Source organism: Lissotriton vulgaris, chromosome 7, assembly GCF_964263255.1.
Source record: "Lissotriton vulgaris chromosome 7, aLisVul1.2, whole genome shotgun sequence".
Taxonomy (NCBI): Eukaryota; Metazoa; Chordata; class Amphibia; order Caudata; family Salamandridae; genus Lissotriton; species Lissotriton vulgaris.
Genome location: NC_141695.1, coordinates 1,261,823,367 through 1,261,849,487, shown reverse-complemented (window position 1 = coordinate 1,261,849,487; position 26,121 = coordinate 1,261,823,367). Strand labels below are relative to the sequence as shown.

Below are 26,121 nucleotides of genomic sequence, written 5' to 3'. Positions count from 1 at the left end.
GACTCTTTAACCCATTTACTTTGTTCTGTGTTCCATGGCCTTGTAGTCCAGTTCACACAGATCTTTACCTGTTGTTGTAGTGTCTACACCGAGCATGTCTGAATAGGAAAACTACTTCTCTGTTGCCAAACTCTCAATGCGAGAGCAGCTTCCAGTTCAGCCAGTAATCTCCTGTCCCAGGATTGTATATATCAATCCTCTAGATCAGCTAACTGAGTCTTCAACTCTCAAAGTGGAGAATGGATAGCCTTAAAGACCTCCATCTGCTTTGAAATGCTTACCTCTTGTATGTACATTTTGAAAGCTTTCCAAACAGTTTCAATCTTGACCACTAATTTAGTATTGAAATATTCTGCAATGGCTTATCATATTTCCCTCTTTAAAAAGTGTCTAGTAGCACGTCTCCGGTGAACCTCCAGAATCGCGTGGGGTGCACTGAAGCTGGATATCTAACTCCAATAGTACCGGGGAGTGATTAGGCAATGTGAGTGGCTTACAAGATACCTATGGCTAATTGTGCAGTAATCAGCTATTAATCCAGTGGGTATACAAAGTTGTGAACTAACATGTAATAGAAAAATATTAGCTTATGCCCATATCTCACACACCAATAATCTACAGTTCCTAGCCTTTCCCTAGTGGTTGCCAATGCCCTCTCCAATATAGTGGGCTGAATGTGTCAGCTTCCAAATCCAGGTCCAGGTTTAAGGCACCACCTTTCATTCGGTTATGCTCTAGTGTCTGTTGGCATACTGCAAGAATTTCATTAAACAATTCAGGAATGGGTGTACTGGGCCATAGACATTTACTAGCGTCATTAGTGCAATAAAAAGCTGGCTATTGATAATAAAGTATCTGCCATTTGGGTCCCACAATAGTATGAGAGATTAACTTTGCTCAGTTGTGGGGTAGCGCCTAGTAGTGGCTTTAGTGCTAGTCATCTTTGCGTTCGTTCTTCCCACCACAAATAGGACAGAGAAGTTTGCCTTTGATTGGTCATGGGGTAACGCCTGGTGGTGGTTTTGGTGCTAGCGATCTATGCAGTCTTTTGACACAAATAGGTGAGAGAAGTTTGGGCTCCTCACTAGATTAGAAAGTAGGGTTTCAACAACTATCTCAAGGTTTCCTGTAGATGTGAAGTCAGGTAGGGCCAGGATTCTGATATTATTTCAATGGGATGATGCCTAAAGGTCTATATTCTTGTCCCTTACTTCAAAAAGCTCTTACTCTACATAGTAAATGCTCTCGCCAGTGGTCGCAGCTTTGGTTTCCATTTCAGATATGCGGCTTTCATCCATATCCAACCTAGCATGTTTTTTGTCTTGTCTCTCTTCAAGCAGATCCACTTGCATGGGGACGGTGTCTATTTTTCTGTCAATAGATTTAAGGCAGCTTTCATTTACAATAAGATATGCTCCATGTCTGCCTCATCGTGTGTAGTCTCGTTCTTAGAGTCCCGTCATTGGCCATGTGCCATACAAATGGCAAGTCTCTCAGAAGCTTTTTTATGGTCGAATGATAATTTACTCTGCTTGTGATCTCCTTTTCCCATTTTGGCTAGCAAACTCAGTACTCTGAGCAGTTTTAGGCAATTGCAGCAATTTTCAGTACATCACTTTATCTAACTTCTAGTACACATTGGTTATGGACAAATGATAACAGCTCACGCAGCTCATAACAGGGACAGCTTGCATTTACACATATGGCCTCCCTGTTGTGCACAGGTCTGTGGGAGCAATGTCAATTTGGTCTTAACAAGCATACAGATATGTGGTTAATGGTATATTACATATGCTCCAGTGTACTCTCCTCTTAAAATTCGCGGTGGCCTGCTCCTCTGCGAGACACCTGGGAGCTCCAGGGAGGCTAATCAACAGAGTATGAGCCCCCTAACGGTTTTTACCCAGCATAGTAAGATAATGGAGATCGAGAACCCAAGGACATAAGCGCCTGTGCCTTATTTATCTTTCCCATAAGGAGTCGCAATTTGTCGTCTCATCTGCACAAGCCTGTTAGGCCCACAGAAAGAAACCATTTGTCTTCATCACAAAATGGCTCCTTTAGGCCTCCGCTGCGGTCGCTAGAACCCCCGCACATCACAACTCCTGTGCACAGACCTCGGCCCCCACAAGAAACCTCCTTAGCCTAATAACGCTGGTACAGCACTGCTCCCTTGAAGCTGCTCCTCCTCTCATGGAAGCACCAGCTCCAAGACTGCCCATGATCCTGTCAGTCTGCCTACAGGTCTCATCACCTAGTTCCTCTAGTCTGTTGTGCAAGGCTGACGGGTCTCATGCTGTTTATTTATTTATTTTTATTTATTTTGAAAGTTTTATATAGCGCAAACAAGATCTTTGCAGATATCAGAGCACTTTACAAAGACAAGGGGTAAGAACAGGAGAGTGAATAACAGGCATTTGGGCATAGCGTAATTGTAGGTATAAGTGAGTGGTAGGGTAGGTACATCAAATAAGAGGCAGCATAGACAATCAGGTAAGTCGATAATACAAGTAATACAAATAAGCAAAGAGATCAAAGAAGTAGTACAGATCGGCGCAGAGTCTTAAAAAGTTCAAAGTAATAGTTCAAGTGTATTTAGCCATGAGGATAGCTTTTACTTCTTTCTTAAAAAGAGGAGTGGAGGAGATGAGCCTGGTTTCAGGAGGGAGTGAGTTCCAGATCCTGGGCGCCATTCCTGAGAAGGAGCGTTTGTAAGTATTTTCCTTCCGGAATCTTTGAGGCTTCAGCAGAAGATTGTTTGTCCTTCTAGTGGTTCTGGAGCCGCCAGAAATTGTCAGCTTCTGAGTGAGGTAGCCGGGTGAGTTCAGGTGTACAGCCTTGTGCGTCATGCAGGCAATTTTCAGATGTATTCTGGCTTCAAAAGGCAGCCAGTTCAGGGATTTAAAGTCAGGGGAAATATGTGAGTGTTTTTTAGATCCAGTGATGAGTCTCGCTGCCGCGTTTAGCGAGGCTGTTAGGGGTGCAGTTGTAGTTAGGGGGAGTCCGCAGAGGGCGACGCTGCCGTAGTCTATGCGAGGGATTACTAGTGCTTGTACTGCAGTTTGGAAGTCTTTGGTTGGGAGGAAGGGTTTAGGTTTCCTCAAGGTATTTATTTGGAAGTTCGCTCCCTTAGTTGCCTTGCTGATATGCTGCTGCATGTTGAGATTGGCGTCAAGTGTTATGCCTAAAGATTTTGCTGAATCCACGATGGTCGGTTGGACATTGAGTGCAGTGAGGTGCTTAAGCCAAGTTTGAGTGGTAGAGATTTTCGTGGGAGGTGAGATCAGAAGGAACTCAGTTTTCAGAGCATTGAGTTTGAGGTGGTTATCGGCAAGCCAGGATTGGGTGCTTCTGATCGTTGAGTTCAGAAGCATAATGTCTTTGGGGGATTGTAATTTGAGATATAGTTGGGTGTCATCGGCGTACATGGGTGTCATCGGCTTACATGTGAAAGTGTACATTGGATGCTTGTAGCAAGGTGGTGAGAGGTTCCATAACTACTTTGACTTTGTTTTCAGCAGATATGTATTAATGTGGCATGGATGTGACGGTCTAAAACTATAAAGCCATCTTGATAGGCACAGAGATGGGGAACTCTATCTCTGAGACCTCACCAATTATATCCAAAGCTCCTGGGGGCTCTTCACTTGTATAACCAAATCATTGAAACAGATGAAATGCAAGCTCAGTCTCCTCCTCTCAACTGACAACGATTCTCTCTGAGTGCTTAGATGGGCACGACAATAAAATGCCTCGGTTTTGCTTGTGACTTAAAACTTCTTCTCAAGAGTGGCTTCTTCCAATATTAGAATTATTTGAAACGTGTAAGATTTTGTCCCCAAGACAGACTTAATACTAGCTGTTCATGCTATGTTATCTCCTCACTGGTTTTAAAAAAAAACAATTTGCCTATCTCCCATCCCTTACCTCCTCCAGTTCCTTCCAAAGGTCCTTCATTCTGGGTCGTCTTATTTTTCATAACAATACATTTTATTACATGGCTTCTATTCTTGCCCCCATCAAATAAGTGCATCTTGAATAAAGTATATACAAAACTAGCTTGCATCACGTTCAAAGCTCTCCGCGCAACCTGTCCTTATAATCTACATTGGCCCTCCCAACAATTAAACGTTCTCCTTTTCTCAGTCTTTAAAAGCAATATCAATGTCTCACGGACTTAATAAACAAACTCTAAGATGCATATATCATATTTGATATGAACTATCTGTGATGTGTGTGCTGTATACACATGATCCTTGCCTTTCAACCAGTTCTAGACTGTTCTCATCAACATGCATGTAAAATCATATCCTTCAAGTGTTTATTCTCTGTTATCGGATTGCTTGTTATTATATCATATGTGTTTCCTACTACTAAGTACAGTTGTCGGAGACCCCTCCTGTGAGTATGGATTTGGTTAACCAAATACTTTTTAAATAAAAACATTTCAAAATCATTCTCTCCGAGCTAATCATATCATAATAGCTCAATCATATTTCATCATCAGTACCAAAGCAACACGAAATTATAAATACCTATGCATAGCAATGTGTAAACATGCAGAGTCATCAAAAGAGCGCTCAAAGCAGAAGACATACACCCCACATTCTCACACCGTCAGCTTAAATAAACTTACGAATTTGAACCCAAAAAATATGTCTGTCAGTTTTAACCAAGACAACTCCCATCAACAATCAAAAGGAAGGAAGTGCTGGCTTGCAGTAAGGAAGGGAGTGCATGGAAATGAGGAGCGTGGAAGTGATGGCACATGGAGTTGGATTGACGTGTTATGACCTTCTAGCGGCTCTTGGTGCCCTGCACTCCACCCTGGAACAAGACGCCCAAGCATTGGGGACTAAATTGGATGCCATGGTGTCTACCTCGAGACTTACAACGCCAGACGGTCTTCAGGCTCTCGACGACCTGCCTGGTTCTGTACCCGGGAGGAGCGCGATGGCTGCCCCTGTGAACATTGCAGCACCGGAGGTCCCGGCTTGTGTGGTAACTGGTGCGCAGGCTTCCAGATGTTCGGACTGTTCGGTGGGACTAACACTGGATCCAGAGGCGGCAGTGTCGCTCTACGATATGCTCCCGAAGACCCTAGAGATGCCTCAGATACTGTCGGACATTTTGTTTCCCTTCTTCCTCCTGAATACTGTGCATGCGACCTGGAAGACACGCTCCGGAGTGGTGTTGAGATCGTTGGACTGCCACGATGATGACTGTGTTTGTATTCGGATATGTCGCCTCATTGTGTGTGGAATGCAGTCTGGACTAGATTTGAGGCTTCGCTCCCTCGCAATATTCGTTGTGGGAATGGGTCGATTGTGGTTGGACTCCGTTGGTGCATCAGATCGCACGGGACAGGGTTGAGGTCGTGTCCTGGATTGCTGGAATTTGATTTCCTGGTGACTATGTTGACATGCCTTCTGTTGATTGAAATGATGGTCGCACGGGTGCCGTTTGAAGGGCTGGGGTTTGGACGGGTGGGTGGCTGGGGGCCAGTATAATAATTTTCTCTCCTCCTCCACTTTCTTTCTCTTTTGTCTACTATATTTCGGGTCTCCTATTTAGGGCGACGGGCACACTGCTGGGGGGGTAGGCCATGGCCTTCTGCAGGGGTGCAGGGTGGAGGGTTGGGGGGGGTTTCTTTCTATTTTCTTGTTTCCTCCTTGGTTCTATGGCCCTTTTTCTTTACTCTTTTTCTGCCTTATCGTTCCACAGGGTTCCTGTAGCGTACCCAGTTTTTGTGGGGTAGGGCAATGGTTTATCACGTGTAGTGATTGTATTGATGGCTACTTTGTATTGTTTATTTCGCATTCACTCCCACTTTAATTGCTAAGCTAGTTGTTTTTGTACATTTTGATGACCAGCTGTAGGTCCTGAAACGATCGCTTGGCATTGATCCTGTAATCTCTAGAAACTTTTAAAAAGAAACCTCATCCATCCTGGTATCGTTCTGGTACGGTCATTCTCCTGAGCTACATAGGGCAATTGGAAGGCGGAATGTTGCATGCTTATGGCTTTATTGATTTGATTGCCCATGATTGTATCTGCTTTACGTACAATAAAGGTTTACCAAAAATTAAAAAAAAAAAAAAAGGAAAATCTGCATCCAAGCATGCAAGTGCCAGGTCAGCAACTTGCAGCTCAGCAAAGCACAAAGTCTTAATTCAACATAGCAACAGCATTTGTACAGGTGCATAAGCAACACAAATCAGAAGTGATTAAATCACATGAACGCATGAGACAGTCATAGGCCAGGCCTTTGTAAAGCCACCAACATATGGAGTGATTTGTTAGCCCTGAAATCAGAGGACCTAGCAATTCACTAAGGACCCCATTTCGACTGAATTGGAAACTCTAGTCCCTGGTCAAATCTGGCAACGAGAGTTTGATGAGGATTCCGGTTCCCAGGGGCTTTCATATCTGAAAGACTGTAGGCTACTGGGATCCACGCAGGTAATGGTCGGCTGTGACAGGGTGCAGGCTTATGTTTAATTGACTTTTTCATAAAGACCGGCTCATTTTGGGTACACATCTGGATGCTATGTGTGACCAATAGCTTTAATCTGCTGAGTTCTACATCTAGCTGAGGAGGAGCCGTAGCATCCGTGGGTCAAGGATGCAAGGCTGGGTTCATTCAATTCACTTTGTTTGTTGTGACTACTGACTAAAAACTCTGATACGAATGGCCTCTTTGCTTTGCAATGGTCAACACATTCATCTAAAAACCTCACAGCTAGTAACAAACATCGACATTAATCCCACTGGTAGCATTACCAAAGTACCAGGATTGTTAATTCCATATTTAAAAAATAAAGGTTTGAGTAATCGAATTAGAAAAGGTCTATACTTTTGATTTAAAAAAAGCAGTATGTTAGTCATACACTTTTGCCTTTATTTCATAATCTACCATACTCCCAAGACCCTAAATAACTCAACAGGACTCAAAAGTACTGCTAACATTTTGTTTTAACTACTGGTTTTATATAAAGTGAGCACTCACCCTTCTCCACAATCTTATTGTACAAACGTAGGCCTCGGTTTTCCCAATTCATTAAAGATATTTGGCCAACCATCACTTCCTACAAACCTTTAGTTAGCCACCCCCCCCCCTCTCTAATGATAAACATACAGGCATCTAGCCCATCAGTTCCCGATCATGACCCTTCCGCAATAGAAGATGGATAAAATTCTCTTTAGAGGCAACTCTGGCAATCGCTTGTTGTGAGCCATTTGCCATGTGCTTAAGACAAGACATGTACTGTGTTCTGGCTGTGTACCTGATAGGCACTAGATCAAATTCACAATACATTGCTGAGAAAGGAGTTGCCTTGAAGCAATTTCAAGATATTTGCCAAACCTTAGTCTCAAACCTTAGTCTCAAAAACTTTGAACTAGTGAAGCATTTTCCGAAGGAGTGAAGCCACATTAGCTTCATAAACTCTTGGAATAGTCTGCCGAGAAGAACCACAAAGAAACAATTGAACCTTTTCACCCTTCTAAAGCTTTCTGTTCTAATTTTAATTAATGTGTAGAGCCAGTACCACTGGCTGGCGACCATATACAACTAACAGAATAATTATATATCTTACAACTTTGAGGAATCAAATCTCCAAAATTGATCATTATTTTTGTGAGTTTATGGCTAAATTATTTGCTTTGACATAAAAACACGAAGCATACAATTTAATTTGGCCCCCCTTTGCAATCTATCTAATGTAACTGCTTCATTAGAACTTTAATATAAAGTATGTGTGCTCTTAGTTCTTTTATTAGGAGGGTATCTGCCAGAGATTCCAATTGGACAACTTTGGCCTTTATCCAGTGCAGGTTTCTAATCTCGCTTCTTCAAAAGGGTAGCAACTTTAACCGGTTTGTATTTTACCACATTTCCAAATCTAACAGGTTCTTGTTCAATGCCAAATCTTTCAATTTAAACCATTAGCAGGCCTCTGTCTGCTATGTGAAGTACAGACTTGACGTTAACAACTAACCCGAATAGATGTCTTTTGTTTTCCTTTACATACATTGCCATCAAAAACACGAAAGGAGATGAGAGGAATGCATGCAAGTAGTCAACCAACACTGGCAATTGCTCAAGGTAGCGAAAGAAAATGTTATTTGGCCACCTTGCCACTTTAAATTACACCCAGCCATATACAAATCACCCTTGATCCTGTTCCAGTAGAACAACCTAGCCCGAACTGCCAAGCCAGGCCCTCTCTGAACCGAACGCAAGCAACCCAAGATTAGTTTCAGCATATTTGGGCCTATTTACTCAAGTGGAGCTTGGTTCCAGTGGCATGGTTGGTAAAACAAATGATGGGTTTGAATGCTACCCCTAGTGTTTGCCAGTAGCTAGATTATTTGCAAGCATTCCTCCAGTCATCTTTTGTGTGTATGGTATAACGCCCTAACTGACCAAGTTTTACCCAGACTTGTGTCTTGTGCTCACTGTGCCATGGGAACTAAACTGTATCTGACTGTAGAGGCCCTAATAAACTGAAACTGGAGTTGGGTTGCTTGTGTTCCGGTTCAGACATGACTTGGCAGTTTGGGCTGGTCGCTTTCCATTGGAGAAGAGCCAAGGCCGATTTGCAAATGGCTGGCTTTAATCTGAGGTGGCAAGGTAGGCAAAGAGAATGGGTTGGTATCCTACCCAGATCGATTGCCAGTCGTTAGACTATTTGAAAGCATTCCTTCCATCACATTTTGTGTGTTTGATACATTGATCTCAACCAAGATAAAGTAAAACAGTGGTCCATTGGTGTCGACTGTTGTGCATGCGGCCCGAAGATGTTTTCCACACTTGATGCAGCTGCTTATAGCAACACTTTACTATACCCATGCCGAGCAAACATCATACCTGAAATGATCCACCTGGTTGACCACAAAGATGCGATGTCGAATCTTCTTCTTGGTCAAGTATTCATGCATGTGGGGCACAAAGCTCAGAAGCTCCTCAAAACGTTCCCTGAACGGCACCACAAGTGCCAGTTTGTGGGGGCCCCAGGAGGAATCCTCCTCAGAGTTGGCAATGTGTTCATGGGGGCAGGGTTTTGGATCCATAGCCTGAGTTTCCTGAGCTCGCCGGCTAACATCAGAGGAGCAGCTAAACTGAAGCCACAGCATGGATATGAAGGCCAGGAACAGGCAGAGAAAGAACAGCCTTAGAATGGTGAATTTTCGAGACAGCATCCCCATGAGGCGGTGCGACCTGCATTAAAAACAAAATGGAAAGTTATGTGATGGTAGAGGTCAACTGTGGAATCAAAGAAGTCTACAATGGGAAAACCACATAGATGCAGTCATCACCCAAGGAGCACTGAATACAAACATATGGATGATTAACATACAGAAATGTCTTTCCCTGTATGCACGCACTCACACGTTATAATAGAGGGACAGCTTTAAAAACAAGCATTTACAATGCAATAGGTCTGGCAATGACATTATTTTGAGCTATTGACATTGTAAATTACTTTTTTTCTTTTTTTTCTGTAAAATATAAAAGGCATTTGTTATTGACAATTAACATTGCAAATGACAATGCCTTTTATTTTTGTTTTTAAAACATAAGTAAAAGGCATTGGTATTTAATGCCAATAGCTTAAACTCGCATAACTCCGAGACCTATTGCATTACAAATGCTATTTTGTTGAGCTGTTGGGGTCTGGCGCAGTCTTACCGCAGCCGAATCTTCACTTTGCATATTGCTGGAAGAATTAGCCCCCCCCCTGAAATTTATATTAGACCCCCCACCCCCCCCGAAATTGGACTCTAGTTGCACCTCTGCCCTTAGCCAGTATTTTGAGTATCTGCCATTTAGTGCAGTATTGTACCTCTATTTGTACTTTGTACTCTTTTATAACATACACACATCACTTTTTTCCTCTTGTAACGTATCGTTTGCCACTTCTTGTATTCTGTTTGCTCTTGATACATGCACAATTGTCACCATTGCCTTATGTAACGTAACGTTTGCTCTTGTAACATGCGGACTTGTGATTTTTCCTCATGTTTCACTACTGTTCCTATCGTGAAGCGCTCGGACACCTTCGGATGAAGTCTGCGCTATATAAAAACGCATAAAATAAATAAATAAATAAAATACCCTCTCTGCCACCTCCCTCCAGAAACCTTCCCTTTTAACCCCAGGCTACGGTTCATATCCCAGGACGTCCCAGGGATACAATAGGATACTCCCTGACCCCAGTGTTTTAGGCCGATTAGTGTAGTTCCAAATACCTTCACATGTCCACCATTGCTCGCAGTACCCACTCTCCTACCAATAGTTTGAGTACCAGTTCCCCGTCCGTCTACAGCCCAAAATACCTTTAGTGGAGCTTGTAGAAGCCGGTGCAGTCCTGGGATTTGCTCACTCAGGGCGGCGCTCAGCAACAGGTTGTGCACCAGCGGCCGCCGCGGCTCCGGGAAATTGGTGCAGACAAATGGGTCTAGGTCATCGAGGTACTGAAGCCGGCAGGGGGCTGTCATGGCGGCTAGAGGCTACCAGGGTTGTGACTCAGGAGCGTGGCACGCGCAGGGCGAACTAGTTTTTCAGTTACTACTACTGCGGTGTGCAGCTCTATAAGGGATTACATTTACTGCCCCGGGTGTACAAGGGGAAAGAAATCTGCCACCCTTATAGCATGCGAATCGGACGAGCCCGAGTCCCTGCCAAACTCTGGAGATTCAACTAGAGTTGTAGCCTGAACATGGAGATCTTTGTATTGTCTTCAGCCTCTGTTGCCGTGACCGGACGGCTCTCCCGGAAGTAAGGAAGGAGGGCGGAGGGGTTCTGAAGAGGAAGAAAGCCCAACTATAGGAGGGGAGAGTGTTGGAGGAGGGGCGTATAGTTTTGAGGAGAATGTAGTTAGCAACTGGGTAAACAATAGGGGAAGGTGCTGTGTAGCCATATTGGGATTATTGTCACTTGTTTGTGCGAGAGTAAGAGTTGTTGAAATTTGGGTGAAGACTTGCCGTGTCCTGTGCCTGCTATTTTGAACATAACGATGGCCACTCCACGCCCCTCTTACTGAGTTGAAGGCGGTGATCATACAGTTCTGCCGACACTTCAATCGTGCGTGGCGCGAAAGAAATACATATGACGATCCTGTTTTTACCTCTCGACCCACTCCCGGAGCGCGATGACCCCTGGTCTACAAAAGTACGAGGACGTTGGCATTGCTCCCCCCCCAGTCCCTTGCCAGGAGGCACTTGGCTGTCAATCACAACACACGCATAAAAAATAAAGATGCAAGTTTGTAACTGGAATCTACACGTTATACAAGCTCAAACTAAACCAGCCTGACCCTCGAGTTTCTTCAAGGTCCCGCCGGGCCGCCGCGCTGCCTGCGACGACCCGGAAGCGGTTGGGCAGCCGGCCAAAACCGGAAGTCCCGCCCCCATCGCGGCGCGAGAGAAAAGCCACTGTCCGAGGAGCCCCGAGGGCTCCTGATCGAGTCCCGGTCCCGAGATGGGGGACCGGGTGAAGAGCGGCCGGGCGCATGGGGAAGGCTGGGCTCTCATGTGGTGAGAGAGCCCCGCAAAGCGCTACCGCCGCCCGAGAGCCAGAACCGCCGCCGAGCACCGCCAGAACAGGTGAGTGTGTTGAGGGAGAGGAGGGGTGAGTGGGGGTGGGGTGAGTGGGGGTGGGGTGTGCGCGTGTCTCGGTTGCAGTGTGTCTGTGCGTGCGTGTGTCTGTGCGTGCGTGTGTCTGTCTGCGCGTGTGTCTGTTTAAGGGGGGGTGCGTGTGTGTGTGTGTATGCAGTGTGTGTATGTGCGCATGCATGCGTGAGCCTTTCTTTAAGGGGGGTGTGTGTGTGTGTGTATGCAGTGTGTGTATGTGCGCATGCGTGCGGGAGCCTTTCTGTGCATGGGAATATCAGGCACGGCGACGTGCGCGCTCACGAGCTACAATCTCCAGGAGGACAAGCTCGTCACAGTCTGCAGTCCACATTCCCTGGAAAGTGACAACATTAGTTTTCTCCCTAGACAGCAAAGCTTCGCTTTGCTTTCGTCTAGGCGAGACCTAAAAACACGCACAAGACGCAGATGTATCACTGTCCACATACAATAAAAAACACATGTAATGCCAAAGGCATTAATTGCACATAAATGGATGCAGTAATGATGCAGAGGTAATATTCTGCATAGAAAAAGACACCCAAGTCATCCAACGCCACCAACTTCACTCACACGTTGTACAGACACAGAAGTCATAGCAGGCACTAAACTACACACAGACGCACCAGTCATACAATAGAAGGCATGGAAAAAAAATTTAAAAAAAAAAAAAAAATGAATATGACCGATGGACCCCTATTTTTTCTTAAACTGAGTTTATTAAAGGATATTCAATACATTTAATATACCTCATACGATTAGCCTTTAAAAAGAAAAACATCTTTTTGCACATAGTAATACTATTAAAAAAACTGGCGAAGACAACAAGATCTGCCCTTCACGTATGGCTACTGGCTATGGTGCATGCATGGTGGCCAGCATGCATGGTGGCCATCTCGGAATGCTTTTTTTTTTAAACGTCATGAAAAAGCCTTTCAAGATGATTATTTTGCAGATGCATGTGTGCACATGCAAGGTGACCATCTTGGATATTTTTTCATGGAGCTTAAGATAAAGCAAGGTTGCCTTGCATTTGCATGTCCTGCATCACATAGCAGCCTACTTGGACGGCTATTATATAGGGTAATAAAACATTCCCCGGTTTCTGCATTGTTGCAAATGGTCAAAAGTGGGGGTGAAATCTATGAAAAAATTATCCATAGTATAACAAAAAGTGTTGCAGATGTGTGCATATGTGGCCATCTTGTAATTGGTTTGTTATCCTGTATTACTAATTTATCTATCCGAATGCAGATGGCCATTTTGAATGATACATTAAGATAAGATATGCACATGTATCCAAGCTAACAGAAAAGTGAGCAGCCCCAAAGCAGTGTGCAGCTTCTGGACCCTCAAATACAAAAAACAAGTGCAACCGTGGAGAAGTGAGCAGCCCAGAAGTAATGTGTAGCTGCCAGACCCTGGAAAGGGAATTAAAAATAGAAATGCAAAAGATGCAATAACAACGAGGCCAGGATAGGATAGGCATGGTCAGCAATGAAAGAGGGAATGGGTGGTGGGAAGAAGCAGGAGGGATAAAGAGTGAGGAGAACCGTGCGGAGCACATGGAGTTTTAAAATACAACTTAAAAAAGAAAGGTTTCCCGATGTTAGCGGAGTATTAGACCTGGCACCATTGGTGTGGGTCTCTCTTCCATGTTTTGCTGTTGCCTCCTGTGTTTTTGCTATATGTTTTGCTGGTCTACATGCTTTGGGCACTGTGCCACTGCTGTTCAGTGCCACAGTGCAAGTGCTCCCTATGTTAAATTGATGCAAGTGATTAATGACTCCATGATTGTGCCACCCACCGCAGCAGCTTGTAACCTATGGCTAAGGCCTGCCATTGCAGAGCCTGTGTGCAGCCTGGGGTTGCCATGTCGACTTGGCAAGTGCACCCACTTGCCAGTCCCTAAACCTTCCCATTTCTGCATGTTAGTCACCCTTAAGGTAGGCTCAAGGGCAGGGTGCATTGTATGTGAAAGGTAGGACGTGCCCTGATGTGTGTAGGATGTCCTGGTAGTGAATTACAGCCAATTTCGTTTTTCACTATTGCAAGGCTACCTGTTCCCATAGGCCAGAATGGGCTGTTTGATTATAACATCTTATAATCCTAACTGACTCAGGGAACTAGGTAGAAATTCGAGTTTAGTATGCCTGAACTCAGAATGATAAAATACATCTTTTAGTGAAGTTGGTTTTAACGTTCTGTGTTTGAAAATACCACTTTTAGAAAGTAGGTCTTTTCTTGCCTAACCATCCAAGCCCGCCTGTGCTAGGTTGTGTATTCCTTGTCTGGTTTGTGAGTCACAGGGGTTGGGGTGGCTCCCGGAGACAGGGTGAGTCAGCACAAGGCTGAATAGACCCATCTGCATGAGGAGTGGTGGGAGGAGCAGCACCTCGGCCTGAATAGGGCTCTGCCTGCCTTCCACAATGCTGGCTACACCTCCCGTGGGGTGTCTGATGACCTAGGCACACACTGACAAAGGAAGAAGCTGTGCACTGGCAGGATGCACCCAGAACTGGTTTGGACTAGGTACAGACACTCTCTTAAAAGGGGGACCCAGACCCCAGAACTTTAGATTACTTCTGGGAAGACGACCCTTTGCTGAGGAGAAGAACCAGAGAAGCTGAAGGAGGAGACTACCCCTGTGCTGTGCGTTTGGGGGTTGGCCTGCAATGGTTACTTCATTGCCAAAGAAAGGAGAAAAAGGACTGAGTGTGCTTTCATCATCATGAAGAAGAATATCCAAGGGCTTGAACTGTGCTTGCCTCCTGCTTGAAGTCTCAGGGATACAAGACTTCACCCCAGCACCCCCCTGAATTCCCTTGCTGGGAATTGAAGTACCTGCTGTTGTGCTGGGCCTTCTGAGAGACTGTGTCGCTGGGAGATGGAAGCGCGGCTCAACGACGAGAAGAGTGTCGCCATCGCATTGCCGAGTAAGCGCGCCTCTGTCACCATCGCATCGCCGAAGCGATTCACATCACCGGAGAAGTGTGCTGTCACCGCAGAGGTCGTTGTCGCATTACCGGAGTAGTGTGTCGCAGGGCCTGTCGCGGCTCAGAAGATCATCGAGTCGCCGCACGCCCGGCGGGCGTGCACGCATTGCATCTACATTGTCGCACCTTAACCAAGACACCATTTTGTCGCATCGCACCAAAGCGTCATCGCAACGGATCGCAGTATGAAACCGACGCATCACCTTCCCACACAGTAAGGAAGCGAGCATCAATTCCCCTGCGCAGCTGTAAGGAACCAACACATCCACTCCCCTGAGTGTAAGGAACTGATGCGTCACCTTCCCTGCAACCCTTTTGATTGTTTTGCGTTACGCATCCCAGGTACTGTGAGAGTAAAGATTTGTATTTACAATCTAATGTGAACTAAGCTATTTCCACTATTTTAAAGACTTATTTGGATTATAGTATTGTGGATTTTTGTAGTTTGGTCTTGTGTCAAGTCTAGTAAAGATTACTTATTTTTTTAAACCTGTGTGGTGTCCATCTGTAGTGTTTTCACTGTATTACTGTATGTGTGTTCACAAATGCTTTACATCCTGCTTCTGAGATGATCCTGTCTTCTCGTGCCAAGCTACCAAGTGGACAAGCAGGGGTTATTTTGGAAGTGTGACCTCTTACCCGGACTAGAAACAAGGGTCCCTATTTGGTCAAAAGGTACCAACCTCTGCCAACTAGAGACCCCCAAATCGAACATGGAGGAAGGCTACAATGCATCCGTTCAAGACACCGATACACAAGGTTTGCTGCAGTGGTGGGACAAAAGCAAAAAGAGGAAAGAAAGCCACTGAACTCAGCTAGCCAAGAAAGCCAAACAAATGCTGGTGGATTAAAAAACCCTCACTATGTGCTGTATCGTTTGGAATAGGTCTTACGGTGTCAGTAGGTAAAAACAAATAAAAGTTTTAGAAGAAATATGCTACAGTACAATTGATATGTCATTAAGTTTCATTCACTTCTGCTAAGGGGGGTCTATTTTCAACACAGGTACAAGTAAGATATCCATCGGAATGCTTTGATGGCTCAGAAATGCAGATGAAACAAGCATTGGGAAAGCAAATATGTCTCACCTACGGGAGAGCTACAGCTTTGTCAATTTCTTTTAGTCATATTGTACTGCAGTGCGGCTGCTGTGCAGCATAACTGAAAGTTAGGTAAAAATAAGTGCTATGACGAGGCAAGCGCCGACTGCGAGGGGCAATGATCCGTTTTCTTAGTATGGGATTATTCTCTGCCTTCACCCAAAAAAACTGTTGAATTATTTTACATCCACGCTAAAGTTCGAGGTTTTGGCCTCACATGAAGACACCACCAAAAAGGCCATGCGGAGTAGGGGACACAGTGCCCTTTGCATCTTTGTAGCATCTTGACACACATTGGCATGACAATTGGGCATTTTTAGGTCTCGCCTGGCGGACGCAGCCCAAAGCGCGGTCGCCAGCGAGAACTATTGTTACTGAGTTGCCTCTCATGCGAGACAAGAGATGGGCACGCGCAAGAGACGGACTGGAAATGTGGACGCGCGCATGAACACGCGCTAGCATCCACTTATGTTCACTATCGGCCTAGCGGGAGGGCAGGATTTTGCAGCGTAGTCCCCAATTCAGCCAAGGTGTTGCATTATTTATCAGGCAGCAGCGCACTTAGGGCCCCCAGGCCATGACACTGGCCCGCCCAGCTCGCGCAAGCAGTCTCGCGTGCCCTCACCGTCTATCAGCAGCAGGGTGATCGTCCCAGCACACCTCGCAGCCTCCAGCGCGTGCACGGGCATCTCTGTCCCAGGCGCCGGCCCAGTCGGCCCGCGTCCAGGGCCAGCTTTTGTTCCGCAGGATGTCTCCCCACAGCAGGTAGGCGTTACTTTTTTTTCTTTTTTTCCTTTAGGCCGCAGCAAACTCTTGCCATCTTCCAGGCAGCAGGACACCACCGCCGCGCGATGTGCGCACGCATGGCGTCTCGTTTGCTTTACACTCTCCCACCGCGGGGTCACACGCGCATCGTGTACTTTCACTTTCCGTCCCACTTTCCGTTCCATTCTGCCATTGGTACAATGGCAGAATGAAAAGCAAACTTTATGAAATTGTCACGGGTCCAACAAGCGGGAGTCTATTCCACCCGAGGGCTGGTGGTCCGCCACCCCCCTTTCACCCTGCACATTTTACCCACAGCCCCAAACCCGTACTTGGTACGAGGACCCCGAGGACACCGAGAAAGACTGGCCAGACGAGGTTGACGCGTTCGGCTCCTTTAAGGCAGAGGATCGGGAGTACGAGACTCCGCCCCTGATGACGACAAAAGGCGGAAGGTCACGCACGAAGACGGACGGCGATTCCCCGGCGGAGAACATCGAGGAGGAAGCAGGACGAGGTCCAGGACGCGTAGAGCACGAGGACGACAAGCCAGGAGGCCAACGGTTGGACGCTTCGCCCTGCCACGCGCCCACGGGAGGAGCGTGGCTTCGAGAGGTACGGGGCCGGGTCGCGGGTTGGGTTGGGAGGCGGAGGCAGCTCCCAGTGTAAAACCCAGTAAGAGAAACCCTCACCCTGAGCAAGAGCACTCCTAGGCACGTCCTTTTATAAGTTTGAGCACTTCGCACTGGTTGTGTTCCCTCACTCCCGGCCCTTATCGCACTTCCCCGAGTACTGGATGTGACTCGTGTTTCTTTTCATTTTCTCTTTACGGTATACAACGCGAGGACCTCTGTGCAGAGACGCCCCCCCTTGAAGAACACCGCCAAGACCACAAGGCATCTCGAAGGAACCCCTTACACAGAGACTGAAGTCCCCATCTTTTGTTACATGAAAAAGACGTATATTCCAATAAAGCCTTCACTGAAACCCTTATTGAAGGCACCTGTGTTTCTATTTGACCCACCAACTCCCCCTCAGGTGGTCGACAACCCTTCCAACCCGGCACCCCCGGGACAACTGGTGTCAGAAGTGGGATCCCCAACACCATCCATCGGTTTGGACAAGATGGAGGCCCTTATCGACCACCTCATTAAGGGGCAAGAAAAGCTTGAATGGGCCGTGGAAAGCCAGCTGACAATGGCCCAGGCGGACAGGGAACTCTTCACGAAGACGATACCTGCACACGTAGAAGGCATCAAGTCTCTACCTTCCGTTCCCCAGTCCTCTACCGGCGAGGTTCGTGTACACAGCCCCCCCCCCCCCCCCCCACCCCCAGGAATGGCACTCCAGAAATATGTGCCCGGTGAAGACCCCGACGCATTTCTGTTGAACTTTGAGAGGGCAGCTCGGGCCATGAGCTGGCCCGAAGAGAAATGGCCGTTTTTTCTAGCTCCCCTTCTTACAGCTGAAGCACAATCAGCGTATCAAGCAGCTAACCCCCTAGGGACAACCCCATATGCGACCATTAAAATGGTCATTTTGGATCACTTAGGCCTGGACCAGGAGGCCTATAGAGTATGCTTCCGAAAAGAAAGAGGGGTACAAGGGGAGAATCCTAAGACCCTGTTCTTTAGGTTAAAGATGGCGGCCGACAAGTGGCTACGCCCAGACGTTTGCTCTAAAGAGGACATTCTGCATAAGATCTACCTAGAACAATTTATGGAGGCATTGCCTTATGCCACCCAAAGATGGCTACGACAACATGTCGGAATTACGGTAGAGCAAGCGATAGAAATGGCTTCGCAGTACGCCCGAGCCCAACCTAAGACCACTCCATCGGAGCAGGAAAAGTCATCCAAGACACTACCTCCCTCAAAGATGGACAAAGGACCTAAAGTAGTACCAGAGGTTCCCAGAATATTCAAACCTACAGGACTGATGGCTCCTATGACAAAAGGACCCCAATGCTTTGAGTGTGGGGAATGGGGCCACATAGCTAGAATGTGCCCCAAAAGAAAGAACCAAGAGGAACCAATGGAAGTCGGTTATCTTCCTCGGACAGTGATGTACTCAGCGGAAATGGGCAGCATGTTCTACGTGAGTATGTGGATGAATGGTTGTAAACTAAAAGCCCTATTAGACTCAGGGTGCCGACAATCCGTCATACAGACGCGTTTCGTCACTTCTGAGCAGATGAATCCCCAGAATCCCGTATACATTCGATGCGTTCACGGGGATGTGAAACCCTACCCAGTTGCTTCTATCACAATCACTCTACCAGACAGAGATCCGTGTACAGTCCGGGTGGGGGTGGTGGATTCCCTACCTGAAGATATGATCTTAGGAACAGACAATCCCGAGTTCCTGTCTCTCTTTAGGGAATACCTATCCAGACCAGGGAATAGGGAGAACGTTCCATCTTATTTATCACCAGAACCCTGGGTTATAGACAGGAGCTTTCGCTTTGCTCAGGGAGAAGATAGAACCCTGTTCCACGCATGGGAGTCCGCCCACAACTCTGATGATCTGGCCTCACAGACATACCCTCGGTTCCTGATTAGGAACAATTTATTGTACAGGCAAGCCAGATCCGAGGGAGAACTGCAACTGTTGGTGCCCCGGTCCTTTAGGGAACAGGTGCTCTTTTTCGCTCATGCCCATTTAATGGCCGGCCATGCGGGCAAGGAGAAAACCACAGACAGCATCTTGAGGAATTTCTTTTGGCCAGGGATCTATAAAAATGTACAGGAGTTCTGTGCTCAGTGCGAAGTTTGCCAAAGGCGAAACACACACCGACACCCGGCCGCTCCCTTACAAAGGATGCCCATCATAGGGGTACCGTTCGAGCGAGTCGGCATGGATCTAATTGGGCCCTTGCCAAAGACAGGTCGTGGACATTTGTATGCATTGGTGATAATCGACTACGCGACTCGGTTCGTAGAAGCTTTTCCCTTGCGAACCACCACCACAGCAGCCATTGCCGAAAAATTCGTGGAATTGTTTTCACGCGTTGGGTTTCCCAAAGAAGTGCTGACGTACCAGGGGACCCCGTTTACATCAAAACTCATGAAAGAGGTTTGTGCCTCTTTGGATATCAAACACCTGAAAACATCAGTGTATCATCCACAAACTGATGGTTTAGTGGAGAGGTACAACCAGACGCTTAAGCAAACTCTGAAGAAAATGCTGACTGCCGAGGGACCCACCTGGGACCGACTCCTACCTATTGCCCTGTATGTTATACGGGCACAGAAGCAAAGCAGTCTGGGATGTTCTTCCTTTGAGCTTCTGTATGGAAGACTACCCAGGAGTCTCCTAGACATCACTAAAGAGATGTGGGAAAACGAGGTGCCCCAAGATCAGAAGAGCATGCTGGAATACACCACTCAGCTAAGAACCAGACTAGGCAAGCTCAGAGAACTAGCCTATTCCTCTATGGATCACCAACAGGAGCGATACAAAAAAACCTACGACAAGGGAAAGAGGTTGAGGACCTTAGAAGTAGGAAAGTGGGCTCTCGTGTTGTTCCCGTCTCTCACTAACAAGAACAAAAACGAGTGGCAAGGCCCCTATCGAGTTATTGAATCAGTTTGAAAGACCACCTTTAGACTAAGTCTATCACCCACCAAATCCCAAACCTATCACATTAACCTCTTGAAGGAGTGGTTGGGACCGGTACCCAGAGCAGACCGTTTCGTGTGACTGACTAGTGTCACGAACACCTCCACACTGGAACAGCTGGTAGTGAACCCGGCGTTAACTACCAAAGAGAAGAAGGACTTAACAGAAACGTTGAAGCCGTATGCGGACGTGTTTTCAGACTTGCCTGGAAGAACTGATCTAGCAGAACATCGTATCGAAACAATTCCAGGAGAAGTAGTAAAACAGAGACCATACAGAATTCCTGCAGCACGGAAAGAGGCTGTACGTCAGGAAGTCCAGGACATGCTCAAGTTGGGGGTCATCCGGCCCTCCCAGAGCCATTGGTCCTCACCAATTGTCATGATTCCTAAACCGGACAGAACTAAACAGTTCTGTATGGACTTTCGAGCCCTAAACGCAGTCTCTCACTTTGATACCTACCCTATCCCTAGGGTCGATGATTTGATCGAGAAAATTGGCGATGCCAAATACATCACGACCATCGACCTCACGAAGGGGTATTGGCAGGTGCCACTTTGTGAGGAAGATAGGAAGAAAACTGCCTTCGTGACAGACAACGGGGCATTTGAGTTCACAGTTCTTCCATTCGGCCTGCATGGAGCCCCCGCGACGTTTCAACGCCTGATGAACCGGGTTTTACAGCCTTACACCAGCTTTAGCTCGGCTTACTTAGATGACATAGTCATCTACAGTCAAGAGTGGGAGGAGCATCTCCGGCATTTGCAAACCATTCTTACAGCCCTACGAAGAGCAGGACTCCATATCAACGCAAAGAAATCACGAGCCGCTTTCCAGAGTGTGAACTACCTGGGATACGTACTAGGCGAGGGAACCATTGCTCCCCAGAGTGAGAAAGTGAGGGCGATAGCTGCAGTCCTGTTTCCCAGCTCCAAAAGAGACCTACGAGCTTTCCTTGGATTGGTCGGATACTATCGACGATTCATTCCCTGTTTTGCTGAGTTAGCTGCCCCCTTAACCAACATGCTCAGAAAAGATACCAAGAATCAGGAATTTAGTCACCCCTCCGCAGACACCTTGCAGGCTTTCCAAACCCTGAAAACCACCAGGACTACTGCTCCCGTTCTGGTGTCTCCCGATCATAGTAAACCATTCTTGCTAGCCACCGACGCTTCCAATCAGGGGATAGGAGCAGTGTTGTCCCAAATCAACAAAGAGGGGGTTGAACATCCTATTCTATATGTGAGTAGGAAGCTATTCCCCAGGGAGTGCAGATACTCCACCATAGAGAGGGAGGCCTTGGCTATAAAATGAGCCATAGAGAAATTAAGGTATTACTTGGAAGGCAAACCATTCATCCTACATACAGATCATGCCCCCCTGAAATGGATACATCAAAATAGCAGTCACAACCCCCGCGTTTTGAGGTGGTTTCTATCCTTGCAGCCATACTCCTTTACGATTCAACACCGAAAAGGGAAGGACAATGGTAACGCGGACTTCCTTTCCTGTGTGTTCCCTCTCCCCTAACGGGAGAAGCCAGGGGGGGGAGGTGTGTCACGGGTCCAACAAGCGGGAGTCTATTCCACCCGAGGACTGGTGGTCCGCCACCCCCCTTTCACCCTGCACATTTTACCCACAGCCCCAAACCCGTACTTGGTACGAGGACCCAGAGGACACCGAGAAAGACTGGCCAGACGAGGTTGACACGTTCGGCTCCTTTAAGGCAGAGGATCAGGAGTACGAGACTCCGCCCCTGATGACGACAAAAGGCGGAAGTTCACGCACGAAGACGGACGGCGATTCCCCGGCGGAAAACATCGAGGAGGAAGCAGGACGAGGTCCAGGACGCGTAGAGCACGAGGACGACAAGCCAGGAGGCCAACGGTTGGACGCTTCGCCCTGCCACGCGCCCACGGGAGGAGCGTGGCTTCGAGAGGTACGGGGCCAGGTCGCGGGTTGGGTTGGGAGGCGGAGGCAGCCCCCAGTGTAAAACCCAGTAAGAGAAACCCTCACCCTGAGCACAAGCACTCCTAGGCACGTCCTTTTATAAGTTTGAATTTGAATTTGAATTTAAAAACATTTGTATAGCGCGCTTATACCACGCGGTTTCATGGCGCTTTTCAGATTGCGAGGTAACAGCAAAAGCAGAGGCAGTTAGGCAGCGAAAGCTCGGGAAAAGAGCAGGGTTTTAAGACTTCTTCGGAACTGTGTATAAGAGGATGTGGTGCGGAGTGCCACAGGGAGGGAGTTCCAAAACACAGGAGCGAGAACCGCAAATTTTGTTCCACCAGCCTTCTTCTTTTTAAATCGGGATATGGTCAGAAGTGCCATATGGGTGGAGCGAAGCTCTCTGCCCGGTGTGTAAGGCTTAATGGCAGAACAAATGAACTCTGGAGCGGTGCCCATTTTGGCCTGAAAAGTAAGGCAACCAAGCTTAAACAGGGCTCGCTCTTTCACCGGCAGCCAGTGTAGTGCCTGCAATAGAGGAGTGGCACGATGGAATTTAGGCAGGCCATGGATCAGGCGGGCGGCCTGGTTCTGCACTAGTTGCAGTCGGTGAATAGCATAGGCCGGCGCGCCATTATAGATAATGTTGCCATAATCAAGGCGCGAAAGCACCATTGCCATCACTATGATCTTTAGAGCAGGAAGGGAAGAAAAGCGGGAAATCTTCCTGATTGTTCTGAGGGAGAAAAAACAGGAGGAAACAACAGAACTAACCTGTGAGTGGACAGAAAGTAGGGGACTAAGGAGGATACCGAGGGTTTTGACTTTGGGAACAGGGAGGGGAGGGGCACCAAGTGAAAGGGGCCAGTGGGACGGGGACCAGGGGCTGCAACCACCTCCGGTCAAGACTAACTCCGTCTTGTCCGGGTTGAGCTTGAGGTGGTTGCAGTTCATCCAGTCCTGAATGAACAACATAACTGATTGGACATTCTGAAAGGATAAGGGGGAGTGAGAAAGGTTGAAAATTAGCTGGAGGTCATCTGCGTAATTAAACACCGTGACCTCAAGCTGCTGCAACATAAAAATGAGGGGATAGATGTATAAATTAAACAAAAGAGGGGAAAGTGAGGAACCCTGGGGAACCCCGCACACAACCTTACGGGAGGCAGCAGTGAAACCAGCTAGATGGACCGCCTGAGCCCTGTCGCTCAGGAAGGACTCGAGCCATGCGAAGGCTAGGCCCTCTATGCCCGCCGCCCTGACACGGGTAAGGAGGATGGAATGGTCCACCGTGTCAAAAGCGGCGGACAGATCTAAAAGGATGAGGGCCTGCGGGAGATTGGTATCAATGCCCTCGCGTAGACTGTCCATCACTGAGATCACCACCTTCTCCGTAGAGTGGAGGGGCCGAAAGCCCGCCTGACGGGAGGAGAGGCAGTGATTCGCTTCCACGTGGGTGCTCAGGATGCTGGTAACATAAGTTTCTAAGACCTTACCCAAGTAAGGCAGGAGGGAGATGGGTCGATAGTTAGAAGGGGATGAGGGGTCGGCGCCAGCCTTTTTTAAAATAGGAATGACAGCCGCAAATTTGTGGGGAGTGGGAACCACTCCATTGCTGAGTGAATCATTTAGAAGTGTGAGGGGTGGAGTAGGGCATGCTAGGAAGATTTCTCGCAGGATATGAGCAGGGGCAAAGTCCAGGGGGGAACCTGACTTCACCCTTTGAAGCAGAGGGAGGAGAGAGGCTTTGGTCAGGGGGGGAATGGAAGTTAATTTGGAAAGGGTAGCGGGGGGAGAGGGGTTAGTAAATGTGGGGGATGGAAGAGGGATATTAGCCTTGATCTTTGCGACCTTTTCCACGAAAAAATCGTTGAGGGATTGGGAGGGGGGGGAATCGAGGCCGTAGCTCTGTTGGATGGAGCAAGTTCGTGCACAGTGGCGAAGATTTCTTTAGGTTGACTCCGCTGCCAGTATCCTGTTGGAGTAGAATATGGTCTTGGCATCCAGGATACCTTGCTTATATATCTTAAGGACAGATAGATAAGTGATTTTTTGGGCGGGGCAGTATGCTCTTCTCCATGCTCGCTCGGCTCTCCGTGCGGCCAGTTTCTTCTCCTTGAGGTCAGGAGTGAACCAACGGTTAGCAGCGTGGGCTCACTTGACCGTGATCCGCCTCAAGGGAGCAAAATCGTCGCCCGCTTGGGTTTGAGCACTTCGCACTGGTTGTGTTCCCTCACTCCCGGCCCTTATCGCACTTCCCCGAGTACTGGATGTGACTCGTGTTTCTTTTCATTTTCTCTTTACGGTATACAACGCGAGGACCTCTGTGCAGAGACGCCCCCCCCTTGAAGAACACCGCCAAGACCACAAGGCATCTCGAAGGAACCCCTTACATAGAGACTGAAGTCCCCATCTTTTGTTACATGAAAAAGACGTATATTCCAATAAAGCCTTCACTGAAACCCTCATTGAAGGCACCTGTGTTTCTATTTGACCCACCAACTCCCCCTCAGGTGGTCGACACCCCTTCCAACCCGGCACCCCCGGGACAGAAATAAAAAATAAAAGACATTATTTATGGACTAATATTATTTATACCAGCTATTTGTCAGCGCGGCGCCTGTTTCACCAGCGCTGCACTGGTTTAGCTTTCACTGTTGGGTTGTTTTCCCGACTCCAGAACAGAGCCTGCAGGCGGACGAGACAGAGGGTTTCCGTTTTTTTTAAAATTGTCAATGATTTTTTATAAAAGAGAATGATTTAGTTCACGCATACCTAATAGTTGTGAAACCGAGAAATGCACAGCAGAGCCCCCTGTGTTTTAATGCTCATTGCGAAAATTGGTTAAGAACTGCTCAGGGACAGCAATAATCATAGGGGAGCAAAATGCAGCTGAAACTGGCGGATCAATAGAATTATGTGAATAAAGGGAAGGCAAAACACTATGGCCTTGAAGACCGCAGTGCAAGAGATCATGTCAGGATAATTAAAACATGATTGCTGAGCTAAAGAAGTCCGATAAATAAGGCTGATGAGACAAGGTCTCCAGCCTCGTGTAATATTACTTGCACTGTCTGTACTCTATATTCAGTGCATTTTGCTCACATAGCCCGGAAAGAAGTGCGGGTGGCGTCGGGCTTAAGCCTGAGTTTGCAGACAACTGTCCCGTAAAAAGATTAACAAGCATTTACAATGCAATGGTTTCGCCTTTGGAAAAGTTAGAGCTATTGGCATTGCTCATGACATTTCTTTTTTTTTTTTTACTTCTAAATAAATGGCATTGTTGTTTACATTGCAATAGGTCTCACATTTGTTGGAGTTGGAGCTACTGGCATTGTAAATGGCAATGTTTTTTATTCATGCTTTGTTAGCAGTGGAGTGATATTTTTTTTTAAGTGCCCACTATACCATATTATAAGCTTTTATAGCAACTATACAGTAAAGCTATAGCTATTTTAACGTAAAAGGGTGTAAATGGATGAATACAAATACCAAAAAGTATCTTAAACTGTATGGTGGAATGTATAGCAGGTGACAGACTACCGATCACAACATACGTACTTTAAGTAATTGTGGAAACCATATGTAATTAAAAAATCGGTAGTATGGGGTGTCAATGACGCTTATGCAAATGATGCTCAGCTGGTGAAGTGGTCAGCTCTGTTTGCAGATGCAAAGTGGTGAAAGGTGAAGTATTCAGCTCTGTCTGCAGGCACAAAGGGATGAATGGTGAAGTGGTCACTCTTCAGCTGTGAACATGCTCTTTACTGTTGCTCATGGGCATCAAGAGAATCTGCCAGGTCTGAGTCATTTCAGACACCTTATGTGAGGGCTGGGGTTTGTAAATGCACCTACATTAAACACCACTAAGAGATGAAGCGATTTCTGTGACATCACGTGATTTTTCTCCAAAATGTTTTTTTCACTTTCACTTTTTGGGTTTTCCGGGATGCTCTGGCATAAGATTCCCGGTTCCACCATGATTCGTTTTGTACAATAAGAAAACACAATAACTAAAAATACTCTCAAACTACGGTTTAACAGAGACACCTTTT

General features: G+C 47.0%; 1 protein-coding gene across 2 annotated transcripts in view; it reads right to left on the bottom strand.

The window, feature by feature from the left end:
* The window catches only part of B4GALT7 (beta-1,4-galactosyltransferase 7), a 103,890-nt gene that overhangs the window by 34,783 nt on the left and 42,986 nt on the right, over positions 1-26,121 (bottom strand). For both annotated transcript variants that reach the window (XM_086931810.1, XM_086931811.1), the window contains exon 2: positions 8,873-9,223. In XM_086931810.1, coding sequence (XP_086787936.1) covers positions 8,873-9,223 — 351 coding nt within the window. The remainder of the gene's footprint in view (positions 1-8,872; positions 9,224-26,121) is intronic.